The sequence below is a fragment of the Bos javanicus genome, chromosome 11, assembly GCF_032452875.1.
Source record: "Bos javanicus breed banteng chromosome 11, ARS-OSU_banteng_1.0, whole genome shotgun sequence".
NCBI classification, from domain to species: Eukaryota; Metazoa; Chordata; class Mammalia; order Artiodactyla; family Bovidae; genus Bos; species Bos javanicus.
In genome coordinates this window covers 49,240,327-49,255,754 of record NC_083878.1, presented here as the reverse complement: position 1 = coordinate 49,255,754, position 15,428 = coordinate 49,240,327, and the positions used below count along the sequence as shown (strand labels likewise).

The 15,428-nt window shown below is 41.5% G+C and overlaps 1 protein-coding gene across 2 annotated transcripts in view; it reads left to right on the top strand.

The window, feature by feature from the left end:
* The window catches only part of USP39 (ubiquitin specific peptidase 39), a 36,650-nt gene extending 21,931 nt beyond the window's left edge, over positions 1-14,719 (top strand). For both annotated transcript variants that reach the window (XM_061432674.1, XM_061432675.1), the window contains 4 exons: positions 5,454-5,596; positions 11,321-11,456; positions 13,195-13,281; positions 14,236-14,719. In XM_061432674.1, the coding sequence (XP_061288658.1) occupies positions 5,454-5,596; positions 11,321-11,456; positions 13,195-13,281; positions 14,236-14,283 (414 nt within the window). In that variant the 3' untranslated portion in view covers positions 14,284-14,719. The remainder of the gene's footprint in view (positions 1-5,453; positions 5,597-11,320; positions 11,457-13,194; positions 13,282-14,235) is intronic.
* The last annotated feature ends 709 nt before the right edge of the window (positions 14,720-15,428 follow it).

Sequence of the window (15,428 nt, the reverse complement as noted above, 5' to 3'; positions counted from 1 at the left end):
CTTGGAGTTTACTTGATTAAGAACATTTCTTTTTTTGGAGTGGGGGGAGGGTTTAGCACAATATTTTATTTCAACCACACAGAGATGAGTTACTTCCTATCACCAAAAAGACATTTATTTCTATAGGGCTTATACCTATAGATGATGAGAAATTTACCAGAAAGAAGGTGTGGCTCTGGTATGTGTACTAGAGATGGAAAGTTTTTATTTCTCCAGTGCTCTCAGATTATTCATCATGTGGCAGGACACTTAATTGTTTAAAAAGGAACAGTTTTATTTAGATATAATATACAGTAGCATACAATTTGGAGAAGGAAATGGCAACCCACTCCAGTGTTTTGCCTGGAGAATCCCATGTACGGAGAAGCCTGGTGGGCTGCAGTCCATGGGGTCACACAGAGTCGGACACAACTGAAGCAGTTTAGCAGCATACAATTAACCTATTCAAAGTTTACAGTGCAGTTTTTTTTGTTTTGTCTTTTTTTTTTTTTTTTTTGCTTTACTATATTCATAGATATGAGCTACCACAGATCTGGTCAGCTTTAGAATACTTTCATCATTGATTTTTTTTTTTTTTTAATTACCCTTTAGTTATCATTTTAACCCCTTTGTGTCCCCCTGCCCTAGACAGCAACTAATCATTTTTGAATGACACTTGATGCTTGCAAATTTTGAAACAAACTTTGAGATCACGGTCAGTCTACAAGGTTTTGTTACGAACATGTTTTCATTTCTCTTGGCTGGATATCGGGGAGTGGAATTGCTGGGTGGTAACTCTTACGTTTAGCCATTTGAAGAACTGTTTTCCAAAGTGACTGCACTGTCTTATATTCCCACCTCCAGTGTACGAGTGTTCCAGTTTCTCTGCATCTTCACTAGCGTTTGTTATTGTTTATCTTCAGGTTTTGGGCATCCTAGTAGGTGTGAAATGGTATCTCATTATGGTTTTAATTTTAATTTGTATCTCCCTGGTGACTAATTTCATGTGCTTATTTGTATATCATCTTTGGAGAAATGTTTGTTTAGATCCTTTGTGAATTTAAAAAATTAGTTTATCTTTTTATTATTGAGTTGTAAGATTTCTGTATATAGTCTCAATACCAGTCACTCATCAAATTGTATGATTTGCGAATATTTTTTCCCATTCTGTAGGTTGCATTTTTACTCTCTTGATAGTATCATTAGCAGCATAAAGGTTGTAACTTTGATGAAGTTACTTAGTTTTTCTTTTATAGTGTGGGCTTTTGCTATCATATGTAAGAATCCATTCTTAAATCCCAGGTCATGAAAGGTTACTTCTGTGTTTTGTTCTAAGACTTTCATAGTTTTAGCTTTTACATTTCAGGCCTTTGTTGTTGTTGTTTAGTCCCTAAGTCACGTCCAGCTCTTCTGTGACTCCATGGACTGTAGCCCATCAGGCTCCTCTGTCCATGGGATTTTTCTAGGCAAGAATACTGGAGTGGGTTACCATTTCCTTCTCCAGGGGATCTTCCCAGCCCAGGGATAGAACCCACATCTCCTGCATTGGCAGGTGGATTCTTCACCATCTGAGCCACCAAGAAAGTTCCATTGATCGGGGGATTTTTGCAGCAACTAACTAATGCCTGCGGTCAGTAAGTTTATTTTGGTTAGCCTGAGATTAATTCTGTTATTTCACTAACACTTTGTGAGTTATTACATTCAGTAGTTACACCTGACACACCTGTAGAATCTTTTAATTGAATTGAAATGTTGTCTTCAGTTCACTCTTCTGTAGAAGCAAAGGAACCCTCTCCAGCACCATGAGTTTCATTTACACTTTCTGTATCAGAATCAATGACTAAGGTTTTTTGTCTTTTTGTTGGTCTAATATTCACATCATCTGAATCAGAACTATATTCTGAAGAACTGTCATCTTCTGAGACACTAGTATATATATCGCTCAGGCAATCAGAGAAAATATCTTCATAAAATTCACTGAAAGATTCTTCTTCACTCAAAATTTCATGATGCATCATTTTTGAAAATTTTTCATTGGAACAAATACCTAACAGAGCAAAATATTAATACTAATGACAATCATAAGTTGTGTAATGAACCCTTCATCGATTTGAAGCTCTAACAACTTCACATGGTGGTATTTATTGTATCACTCTCTAGAAACATACTGATATGGCTTGTGGGCTCAATAGTGTATTAAGTTAAATTTTAGTATATGGTGTAAAGTACAAAGTCTAGTTTTATTCTTTTGCATATGGCTGTCTAGTTGTCTTAGCACTGTTTGTTGACAAGACAATTCTTTTCACATTGAATGGTCTTGGCATCCTTGTTGAAAAATCATTTGACCATAGACACATGGGTTTATTTTTGGAGTCTCAATTCTGTTCCATTGATGTATGTCTAGAACACAGTCTTGGTTATTATTACTTTGTAGTTAGTTCTGAAATTATAAACTGAACTTTCCAACTTTATTCTTTTACAAGATTGTTCTGGTTATTTTAGGTTCCTTGCAGTTTTACAAATTTGAGAATCAGCTTGTGGATTTTTACAAAGAAGCCAATTGATATTCTGACAGGGATTGTGTTGAATCTGTAGATTAGTTTGGGAGTTATTGCCAACTTAATAATAGCAGTCTTCTGATTCATAAACATGGGTTATTTTTCTATTTATTTATCTTCTTTAATTTCCTTCAATAGTGTTTTATAGTTTTTGGAGTATAAGTTTTGAACTATTTTAATATAAATTTTTATTATTTTAATTTTTGGCTGCACTGGGTCTTCGTTGTGGTGTGCAGGCTTCTCATTGCAGTGGCTTCTCTAATTGCAGAGTGCAGGCTCTAAGGCTCGTGGGCTCAGTAGTTGTGGCTCATGGGCTTAGTTGTGATCTTGTGGAATCTTCCTGGACCAGAGATCGAACCCATGACCCCTGCATTGGCAGGCGGATTCTCAATCACTAGACCACCAGGGAAGCCCCCGCAGTTGATTTTTGTATATTGATTTTTGTAGCCTGCAACCTTGCCAAACTTTTAAAGTGTATTTCTTAAAATTTTCCGTATGCAAGATCATATCATCTGCAGACAGAGATAGTTTTACTTCTTCTTCCTTTCTAATCTGGATGCTTCATATTTGTTTAAATGTTATTACCTGATTGCTCTGGCTGGAATCTCTAGTACAGGGTTAAATAGAAGTGGAAAATGGAGATATCTTATCTTGTACCTGATCTTGAGGGATAGAGTCCAGGCTTTTACCGGTAAGTATGATGTTAGCTGTGGATAACATCACATATCTGTTTTTCATAGATACCCTTTATCAGGTTGAGGAAGTTCCTTTCTGTCTCTATTGAGTGTTTTTCTCATGATAAGGTGTCGGATTTTGTCAAATGCTTTTTTGTATCTACAGAGATGATTGTGTGGGTTTCGATTATTGCTATTTGTTGTCTTATTTTGCTATTTATTGCCTTATTTTCTTATTATTATATGATATGGTATATTATATTAATTGATTTTTGGATGTTAAGCCACCTTTGTATTCCTGAATAAATCATACTTAGTCATGTATAATTGGTATATAATTCTTTGTTGTTGTTTATGTTGGAATTGATTTACTAGTATTTTGTTGAGGAATTTTGCATCCATATTCATAGAAATACTGATATGTAGTTGTGCCTAGTTTTGGTATCAGGGTAATGTTGGCCTCATGAAAGGAGTTGGGAAGTATTCCCTCCTTTTATTTTGGAAAAGTGTTTGAAAAATTGGTGTAATTTCTTTAAATGTTTGGTAGAAAATACCAGTGAAGAAATTGGGCCTGGACTTTTCTTCATGGGTAGTTTTTTAACAACTAATTTAATTTCTTGTTGTAGGTTTATTCAGATTGTTTCTTTTCAAGTTTTGGTAGTTTGAGTCTTTCTAGGAATTTATCCATTTCATCTAACTTATCTACTGTTTTAGCATACAGTTGTTTATAGTGTTCCTTTATAATCATTTTTATTCCTGTAAAGTTCCTAGTAATGTTCCCTTTTTCATTTTTTATTCTAGTAATTTGAATTTTTTTTTCTTGTTCAACTAACTAAAGGCTTGTCTTTTCAAAGAAACAGGTTTTGTTGATTTTTCTGAAATGTTTTTCTGTTCTGTGTTTTTTTAACTTGTGGTCTGATTTTTTTTTCTTTTTTTCTGCTTGCTTTAGGTTTAGTTTGCTTTTCCCCCAATGTTTTAAGGTGGAAGGTTATTGATTTGATTTTCAATCTAGGCATTTACAACTAAGTTTACCTCTTGACCACTGCTTTAGCTATATCCCATAAGTTTTTATATGTTGTGTCTTCATTTTTATTCATCTTGAATTCTTTTCCTGATTTCCCTTTTTATTTCTTTTTTATTTAACCTATTGCTTGTTAAGGAATGTATTGTTTAATCTCCGTACATTTGTGAGTTTTGCACATTTCCTTCTGTTGCTGACTTCTGTTAATAATTTCACCCCATTGTGCTCAGAGAACATACTCTGTATTGTTTCTATATTTTGTGTTTGTTGAAGTTTGTTTTATGGGCTGGCATACGGTCTTTGCTGGAGACCATTCCGTGTGCACTTGAGAAGAGTGTACATTATGCTGCTGGCGGTGCAACTTTAGGCCTAATTATAGTGTTGCTCAGGTCTTCTGTTTCTTCTGCCTGGTTGTCTATCCACTGTTGAAAGTGAGATATTCAAGTCCTGAGTGAGGCCTCAGTTAAGTGTTGCTCAACAGACTGTACTTGACCTACGAGTCTTGGGGCCTTGGAGGAGGAAGGAACGTGGAATGTCAGTTGACTGCTCTTCTGGAAAACCCTCAGTGTTAAAGGGCTCCTTGTTGGTCACAGGTGCCTGTTCCATGGTGCATGTGTCTGATGGTCAAATGGTCAGGACATTCTTCTTTATTTTGAATTAAGTGAAACTCTTATTTTTTTTTTTAGGGGCTTTCCAGGTGGCTCAGTGGTAAAGAATGTGTCTGGCAATGCAGGAAACATGGGTTCGATCCTTGGATCAGGAAGATCCCCTGGAGAAGGATATGGCAGTCCACTCCAGTATTCTTGCCTGGAAAATCGCATGTACAGAGGAGCCTGGTGTGCTATAGTCCCTGGGGTCACAAAGAATCGGATACGATTGAGGGACTAAACAAACAACAACTCATGGTTTTTAAATTCTGAACTTTTAACAAATCCTCTTTTTCACTTGACATTTTTGTTTTCCTTATAGAAACAAAAACCTATATTATATGGTTAGAGTTCAACAGTTTGGTCACGTGCTGGCTGAAACACAGATGAGGTATTTCAGCTTTGGCCAAACAGCTATTCTTAACCCTTGCAGGTGGTTGCTGGGGTCAGGTGTCTTCTGGATTCTATTGGAAGACAAAATTCTATTAAAAAACCCAAGCCAAGCCAAAACAAAACTTGTGTTCCTGCTCTAATGCTCCAACATTAACTTGATCATTTTCTTTTCTCTCTCTAGGAATATAAGACCTACAAGGAGAACTTTCTGAAGCGCTTCCAGCTCACCAAGCTGCCTCCATATCTAATCTTTTGTATTAAGAGATTCACTAAGAACAATTTCTTTGTGGAGAAGAATCCGACTATTGTCAACTTCCCGATTACGTGAGTGTTCCCCTCCCACACTTCCTATTAGGGGTGTGAGCTTGAGTTCCTTTTTTATTTCTTTGTGCCACTCTTAATATTGGACCGTCTTAGTTGGAGATTGTAAGGAACCTACCTACACTATATAAGTTAAGGTTTCTATGGGAAGGATACAAACATTTTAGGGACCTCAAAGATGAATGTTTACTTGGAGGCAATTCCCCTTTTGTCTTCCCTCCTGTTGCTTGCTGGGAATTGTAGTCTTTCAGTATAAGGATGAACAGACGGTAAAAGTAGGACAGGTAGGCTTTTCCTGGCTTTGAAGGTAATCTTGAATAGTTAGTCTGTATGTCTGTCTGCCTATCATTGCATCTTGTGTGCTATGGTTAGTTAAGTGTGGACAGTGGGGATGACTCTAGATTTGCCTTACTCTCTTGGAACTCTACTATCTTATTTCTTCCCTAGAGGATAAAGTCTGGAATATGTTCAATTTCTGCCTATTGATGAGAAAGTTATAAATTTTGATGTATAGTCTTATTTTTAATTGACCATTTAGTTGTCTTTTTGCAGATATTTATATGTGTTTTTTTTTCAGTATGTGTCCTTTATTTTTTTTTTATTGGAATATATTTGCTTTACAGTGTTGCATTAGTTTCTGCTGTACAGTGAAGTGAATCAGCCATGTGCATACATATATCCCCTCCCTGTTGGACCTCCCTCTCACATCCCACTCCATCCCCTGCTTTAGGTCATCACAGAGCATGGAGCTGAGCACCCTGTGCTATAGAGCAGCTTCTTACTAGCTGTTTTACAAATGGCAGTGTATTTATGTCATCAGTCCTAATCTCCCAGTTCATCCCACCCTCTCCTTCCTCTTCTCCCCCCACGCCCGTGTCCACGTGTGTGCTCTCTGCATCTGCGTCTCTGTTTATGAGTAATTTTTTTTTTTTTATGAGTATTTTAATGGGGAATTTGGAGGAGCAGTAGAAGGCTCCTGCAAGACCCTTTTGGGGGTAGACAGTTGGTTTTTAGTTCCCAAGAGACGAGACCACAGAGAGGCTTGGTGGTGGGGCTGGCAGGAAGAAAGGTGCATCTGTGTGTGGGCGTTTAGATAAGGTAGGAGCCCTAACATGATTTCTTACTGGAAGGATCTGAATGGTTAGAAGATAGGATTACCATGCTGTTTAGCTCAGAAGTGTAGTTATTTTTAAACCTCAGAAAGTAGTTTGGGGGCTGTAATGGGCAAATGGTCATCTTCTTCTCTTGTCTTTCTCCCTCCATCCCCTCCAGTTGCCCAGACTGAGCTGCCAGTGTTTTCCTTTGAAAATAGTACCAATTCTTAATTCTGTGTAGCGTTTAAGAGGGTAGCAGCTTAAAGAAGTCTTGAGTTCTGTGTTGTCCTAGCCAGGTGGCCTTGCGCAGGTCATTTGTATACTCTCTTCTGGATTAAATGAGAGGCCTGGACTAGACGAGCCCTAGGGATCCTTCCAAGGGTAACATTTTATTATTTCTGGTTCCATCATCACCAAGACTCTGAGAACAGTGGTGGATGAGGAGAGAAAACCTTTGTAGTAGTTAGGGTTACAGGAGAATTTCTTTCTCTCTTTTCATGCACTTTTCTTCCTTTTCTTCTCCAATATCTTGTTTATGTGACAAGTAGAATGAAATCTGGGAATATGAAGGCCAGCTGTCTGCTAACTTGAGTAGGATCACAGAGGGGCTTTCTCTGAAAGACTAGGGGTTTTAATTCAGAGCTGGACTTTGGTGAATTGCTGCAGTCACCAGTCTGTTCCTGGAAGGAAGGAGCCCTCTTTACTCTAGGGCAGCTCCCGAGGCAGGACTGTGTGTTGATGGTAGTTCCTGCTCAGTCAGCACAGAAATTTCCTTTCACTGGTAGGAAGTTTCTTTTATATTAGGGACCTGGAATATGTGTATTTTGCCACCAGTTACATTTGGATTTTTGGTCACTGTGCCTTCAGTAGCTTGTCTATCAGAAAGCTTTGGAGAAGTTGAGAAAAAGATGACTTTTCCACTAGTCCGATGGAGACCATCACACTGTGTGACTCTCCTGGAAACCTAGACTTTGATTATTAACACACCGTCATCACTTTTAGACTAATACAGTTCTCATTATGCTCAAGTCCCCATTTGAAAAACCCTTCGTCAGATCTAATTCTTCTCCTGTGTTTTATTCATAGTAGAGATCCATCAGACATGCAGTGATTAGTGGCCCCCTGCTTGTTTGGAGATAGGGTTTCTGGGCACAGGTGTAAAGTTTCACTTCCAGCTAGTTAGGTGGTCTCAACATTGGACTGTTTCATGGGGGGACAAATAGGGTTTTCCCCATTGACTGTTTTCTAAAGCAAAATGATTTAACATCAATTTATTCCCTTTTGCCACTGAGACAGTTTGGGTTCAGTCATGAAATTTTTGAGTATATATACTTCTGAAGACTTTTCTAGGACTTGTTCAAAGAAGTCCAAACAGCTGTTGTTAAAGCTGAGAAGACAGTATGAGAAGTCAGTTCTTAGCAGCTGGCAGGCATTTTGGCTCTCTTGAGCCCTCATCGGTTTCCTCAGACTCATATCTAAAATGTATTTTAACAGTGGCTGTTTAGGGACTTCCCTGGCAGTCCAGTGGTTAGGACTTAGCACTTTCACTGTGTTCCACAGATGGGGAACCGAGATCCTGCAAGCTGTGTGGCAGGTCCAAAAAAAAAATCCCAAAAGCCCCAAAACAACAATGACTATTTATTGCAATCTACATGGTTCGCTGTCAGTCTGTGGAAATAAGTAGCTATCCTTAACACATGGAAAGCTACATAATACAGTTAGAACAAAGTTGCCTGCTTATTATTAATACATGGTTTACACTGAAATTTTTTTGTATTTTTGGACAGATGATATATTCATAAATTCATAGTGTAAAATTCAAAAGGAGACACATATCTAGAAATGATCCCCGGATGTGACCACTGTTAGCATTTATTGTAAAGCCTTCTTGAGATGATAGCACTGTGTTTCATGTTATGAGTGGTAGCACAGCCGACAGTTCTAGAGATGAGAAAAAGGATATAATCTCTCTCGGGCTTCCCAGGTGACTCAGTAGTAAAGAATCTGCCTGCCAGTGCAGGAGATGTGGGTTCGATTCTTGGGTTGGAAAGATCCCCTGGAGAAGACAATGGCAACCCACTCCAATATTCTTACCTGGAGAATCCCATGGACAGAGGAGCCTGGCGGGCCACAGTCCATGGGGTCACAGAGTGTTGGACACAACAGAGTGACTGAGCACACACATACTCTTCTTATTCTATCTTGTATTTAAATTTTTATAAATATTTGTAGGCGTCAGGTTATATTTTTCCTGAAAATAGTGTAGTTAGTTAGCTTTCTCTTAATAGTTACGTTAACTGTCAATCTACTTCCCTATTTGAAAGTTCTTGGTAATTGTCATTGCCGTCTTCACAGTAAGCCTGTATTATAGCTCTTGACTTCATAAAAACTGGTACACATTTATACCACATTTATACATCAACTGATAGAATTCAACAAATAAAACACAAAAGGAGGTTTTATTCCAAGTACATCAAGAATGCTTCTCTGTGTTTAAAAAATGAGTGTTCAAGTGTTAAAAATAAATTTGATGTTTTTAAGTCCCAATTGAAGGAACCTAGTCAGTAGTCTCTATTGACAACCAGAACTGAGAAATTTGGAAGCTGTGGGGGAGTCAAGGTGGGTTCCATAAAGGAGAGAAAGCTGGATGGGAAAAGGATAAAGCTTTTCAAAGGAGAAAAGAGGGCAGGTAACTCTTGGATCTTGCTGCTTCTTCAGTGCCTGGTTTCTGCTGCATCTCCTAGTCTGAAACCTTGAATCAATTAATCCCCCTTTTGTACTTGGGCTGCCCAAGGTGTTCTGTTACTTGTAACCATTCTGCCTATTTGACTAAAGGCAAAATAATCAAATAAACACAGTCCCATGAAATCAAAGAAAAAAACAAATCTGAATGATCTGCCTGGTTTGCCATATTTAAAAAAATTAATTGACATATTTATTTTGGCTGTGCTAGGCCTTTGTTGCTGTGCGTGGGCGTTCCCTAGTTGTCGCAAGCAGGGGCTACTCTGGTTGCGGCGCAGGCGCTTCTCTTTGTGGTAACTTCTCTTGTTGTGGAGCACGGGCTCTAGAGCTTCAGTTGCAGCTCGTGGGCTTAGTAGTTGCAGATCACAACTTAGGGGTGGCTTACTTGCCTGGCCACACGTGGAATCTTCCTGGACCAGAGATCGAACCCGTGTCCCCTGCATTGGCAGGTGGATTCTTAACCACTGGACCACCAGGGAAGTCCTGTTTTGCCGCACTGAAATTGTTACAGTGATTGTATACAGTTATAACTGACATGCTCAGGTGAGCAGGCTTCTATAGGCTGAGTCCAGAGACCAGGTACCCCCTGAACACTGCCACTGCAACCGATTCCCTGACAGAGCAGAGGGTGAGGCGGTTACCCTTGTTCTCATCTCAGAGGAGATGGTGACTCTCATTCTCATACAGCAGAGCCTTAGCTTATGTCACCTGCTTAAACTTAAACACAGCTCTGAGGTGACAGAGCCTCGATTCCAGCTCAGGTCTGAATGACTCCAAGCTGTGTACTTTAGACTGCTAGGTATGCATTAATTTTTATTTTTGAATATTTTTTGTCCATGCCTTGTGGCTTGAAGGATTGTAGTTCCCCAGTTAGGGATTGAACCAGGGCCCTCAGCAGTGAAATCATGGAGTCCATCCACAAGACCACCAGGCATGACTCCCCTAGGCATGCTTTTATTTTTTTATTTTTAAGATTTTAATTAAAAATATTATTTATTTGGCTGTGCAGGGTCTTAGTTGCAGCATGCAGGATCTTTCAGTTGCAGGACGTTTAGCAGCAGCATGCAAACTCTTAGTTGTGGCATGTGGGATCTAGTTCCCTGACCAGGGGTTGAACCCGGGCCGCCTGCATTGGGAGTGCAGAGTCTTAGCCACTGGACCACCAGGAACGTCTTTTAATTAATTAATTAATTTATGGTTGCACTGGGTCTTTATTCCTGCATATGGGCTTTCTCTAGTTGCAGTGAGAGGGGGGCTACTCTTTAGTTGCAGTGGGCTGGCTTCTCACTTTCGTAGTTCTCTTGCATAGAACAGGCTCTAGGGCACCTGGCTTCAGTAGTTGAGGCCTGTGGGCTCAATAGTTGTGGCACACAGGCTTAGTTGCTTCGTGGCTTGTGGGATTTTCCCAGACCAGGGATTGAACCTGTGTCTCCTGCATTGACAGGCAGGTTCTTTCCCACTGAGCCACCAGGGAAGCCCTCAGTTCAGTTCAGTTCAGTCGCTCAGTCGTGTCCAACTCTTTGTGACCCCATGAATCACAGCACGCCAGGCCTCCCTGTCCATCACCAACTCCCGGAGTTCACTCAGACTCACGTCCATTGAGTCAGTGATGCCATCCAGCCATCTCATCCTCTGTCGTCCCCTTCTCCTCCTAGGCATGCTTTTAAAATACGCTTTTCCCATAGAGCCAGTCTTCCTAGTTTGACCCATTTTTGTAGCAAACTGTGAATTTCCACAAACCTGGGCTCCGTAGCTATTCAAGCCCACCTAGATCCAAGTTCCTGAAATAGGGTTCCACAGCTTCGTGGTCCATTTAGGGAGGACAGTTAACCTCTACAGGGCTAACCTCATAGGCTTTGTCTGATCTTCACTTTATTTTCATCATCCTCAGAAATGTGGACCTGAGAGAGTATTTGTCTGAAGAAGTGCAGGCAGTGCACAAGAATACCACCTACGACCTCATCGCCAACATTGTACACGACGGCAAACCCTCCGAGGGCTCCTACCGGATCCACGTGCTCCACCATGTGAGTAGGGCTGACTTCTCACTGTGCAGAGTGGCAGAAGCTCGTGGTGTTCCCTTGGCCTTTTGGAAGGCAGCTCCTTTCAGTTTGCTCTTTCTTGTCCTTGACTTTGGGATTCTGTGAGAAACAGAGTTGTCAGTGACCAGTTTAAGGCAGCTGTTCTCAATTTTGGCTACATGTGGGACTTCCCTGGGGGCAGGTTTTAGACTGCTGAAGCCTGGACCATCCCAGACCAGTTACGTGAAAACAGTGTGATTTGTGCCTGTTGATTTTCCACTGGGGCAAAGGCCAGAGATGCTGCTGAATGTCTTCCAATGCACAGGCAGCCCCCACCGCAAAGAGTTTTCCGGTCCAAAATGTTGGAGTTAAGACTTGATTAGATTATCTGGAGGTGAGAACCAGGCGTCTTGATGGTCTTAAAATTCTCAGGTTTCCATTGTGTAGCCAAGATTGAGAAGCGCTGTCCTAGACTAGCACCTGCCACCTAAAGTGCCTTGGATTCACAGCATTGACATCACATGAGAACTCGTTAGAAATTGTAGAATCTCAGACCCCTCGCATACCTCCTGAATCACAGTCTACTGGTTTAACAAGGCCCTCTGAAGGGTATGAAATTAAAGTTTACAAAGCACTGGTAGAGAGGTTACCTTTCAGCTAAAACTAATTTTGTGAATTTGCTGAAAATGGGAGAAACATGTGCTTAGAATGTATTTGGTATGATACAGATTACTGGCACAAATTGTTCTAACTTGATGAGTCTTCTGAGAATCTGGGTTTAATGGTAACCAGCTTCTATCTGCCAAGCACTTGGCCGTGTGCTAGATAGTATGCCACATACTTCATGTATGTTCATCTTGTTTATATCCCTAAACACACTTCCAGGACAGGTGTTCATACCATCTTTTTACAAGTGAGGAACCTAGCTTAGAGTTGGAGTAACTGATCTGAAGTTAGAAGAGTTGGCATTGGAACCTGAATACTCGGTTTTACTGTGTTCTTATTAACCAGTCCTCACACCAGGAATAGGGGTTTTCATTATGGGATCCTGAGCTTTTGTTGTGTATCCTATTTGAACTACTGGAATATCCAGAATAACCGGAATATATTTGTCTTTGGCATTTCTTGAAAGTTTGGATGGATGAGGCAGGTGAGCTTCCAGAAGTATCTCTGCCATAATCCAGAAACTTCTTTTCCTCTTTGTTTATAGAAGAATGAAGTGAGGTAGATGTTGTTATATTTGCAGCACTGCTTCTTAGGCCAAAGGAAACAGGTTAGTATGAGGGACAGTGTCCACCAAGGAGTCTTTTTCTGTCCAGCTCTTGCCGTGTCCTCTGGGGCAGGGGTGGGAATGTCCATTTTTGGTTAATGCTGCACCTTCTAAGTGAATGTGTTGATCTGTCACTTCAGAGCAGCAAGGGGACATCTCAGGTGAGGAGTAGGGGCTTCCTCTTCTTTCTCTGTGTTGTCCTCCTAGTCTCTTCCTAAAAGACGAACAGTGTTTGAGACTCCACTGTGCTTTAAGGAGTCCTCAGCAGGACTTGTTTGTCAAGATCAGCACCCTAAAAGCTCTTGACATTGAATGATGCCCAGCAGAGGCCTTGTACTTTCTTTCTTAGAACTCTTGCTGGGTGATGGTCTAGTGACTATTCTGACTTTTCTAGCTTTTGGCTGCATCTCTTTCCCTCTAAAACTCTATTGGTTTCTGGGAGCAAACTGACCTAGCCCTTCATACTCCTTGCAGGGGACAGGCAAATGGTATGAATTACAGGACCTCCAGGTGACCGACATCCTTCCCCAGATGATCACACTGTCAGAGGCTTACATTCAGGTGGGTTGGCTTCACTCGATGAGCGTGGAGGTGATGGGGTGTGGGGGCTGGTGAGAGAAGTGTTGTGGGTGAAGGCAGGGAGTGGGACTGAGTTAGCTTGGGTGCCTTTCGACATGCAGTGGGGAAAGAGGCGGGGCCAGGAGTGATCTTCAGTGAAGAGAAGGACAGGAAAGCATGGACGAGTTATTAGTGAGCAAGGAGGTTCTCTGTGTGCGGTCAACCAGGTCAGGTTTGCAAGTGTGTGGTCTGATTTCAAGGAGGAAGAGCTCAGAATCATCTGGAGTCATCTCTGAAGCTCTCCCCAGTTCCCTAGGCAAAGTCAGCATTCTTTGTGACCCCACAGCATTGTCCCATGTCTATGGAGCAGCAGCTGCATGTTTTAACTGTCCTCTCCACTGTTTTGGGAGTTCAAGGAGCTGAGGGGCTCTTATCTTCTCTTTCTTCTTTTTTAAAAAAATTTTTACTTTTTGGCCACACTGTGCAGCATATGGGATCTTATTTCCCCAACCAGGCATCAAACCCATGCCCTCTGCAGTGGAAGCGCAGAGTCTTAACCACTGGACCTCCAAGGAAGTCCCCCTGTCTTCTCTTTCTAACTGTCCTAGTCTCTGCAGAGAAGGAAGACAGGCTAAGAGAAGGCCACAGCTTTATAAAAAAGGAGAGAGATAGTGCTTGTTCCAAGAAGAACTCTTTCCTTGGTGACTGAAGTTGCAGGCCTGACTGTTAGTCCTTTTTCAGAAAAGGAGTTTGGAATGGGAAGAGAAGGATGGGTAGAAAAGTGAAAATTAAATGAAAGGGAATTTTCTGAAAGATTTTGAGTTAGTTTTAGGGGACTTAGCAAATACGCAGTTGGGGTGATAGTTTGCTCATTTCCTAGCACAGATTTAGGTGCATGATAAATATTTGTGGATGGAACACAGGCTCCTAAGTATCCATTGTATTCATTTCTTACAGATTTGGAAGAGGCGAGATAATGATGAAACCAACCAGCAGGGGGCATGAAGGAGGCGTTTAGAACTTTGCTCCCGGGGCTTTGGCCGACATTGTTGTGAGCACAGGTGGATGGCACAAGCCCCTGAGCCAGCGCTGTGTTCTGGTTCTCACCAGAGCATCAGTGGTCCATCTGCCTCGGATGGCTCCATGCTGTCACTCAGCTGGTCTTTGATCATTTACAGTAGATTGGTGCCCCTTTCTCCTCCCTGGCTAGCTCCCTTCTAGCAGGCCAGAACTCTTTTACAGATGTATGTAATTTATTTCTGAATAGCCAGGAATACTAAAGGACTAGATGGGTTTCTTTGAAGCATCAAAGCCTCAGGATTATAGGATTTAGAGCTTGAAGCCAGTAACACCCTTCTTCCATCATAGGTAGTTTTCCTGTGGTTCTCTTCATTTCTTGATATGTGTTTGGGGATGGATTAAATGTTTTCCTGTTTTTAAACCAGCCTCTTGTTTCATATCATTCCCTTGGGCTTCTGCCTAAGGGGGGTTTAAAAAGAAAGTCCTCACGAACTATCTCCCCTATGATCTTTCATCTGGTGGACATCACGCTTGTCTCTTCCTGTCAGCCTGTGCGTGGTGTGTCAGTTAGGGTGCATCCATCCTCTGAGTAAGACAGAATCTGACAAAGAGATAAATCACTATCAGTCTTAGCTGGAACTCTGGAAGTGGGCACTTTCAGCCTGCAGTGCAGGGCTCCGTGAGGAATGACAGGGAAGCAGGCAGGAAGAGTGTCTGACCACAGGACAGCTCTGAGAACGTCTCAGCCAGGCCAGCGGGGAGCTCGGAGCACAGAAACATCAAGCAGAAGTGGTTTTCAGCCAGACTTACTCAGGGAGGAAGTGTGGCCTAGGCCTGGGCACTGTTGTAGACCTGAAGATACAGCGATCTGGAGATACAAGTGTGGGTGGCAGCCAGTCAACTGCAGCAAGTTCTCTGTGTGGCAGGTCAGAGCCCTGCACCTCGGGCTGCCATTCTTTGCTTCCAGGACACAATAGAGTCATCCCTCGGTATCCTCGGGACCTTGGTTCCAGGACAGCCCTGGACACCAAATTCTGAGGAAGCTCAAGTCCCTTATATAAAATGGTATAGTGTTTACACATAACCTGCGCACATCCTCCAGTCTACTTTACGTCACCTCTAGATTACTT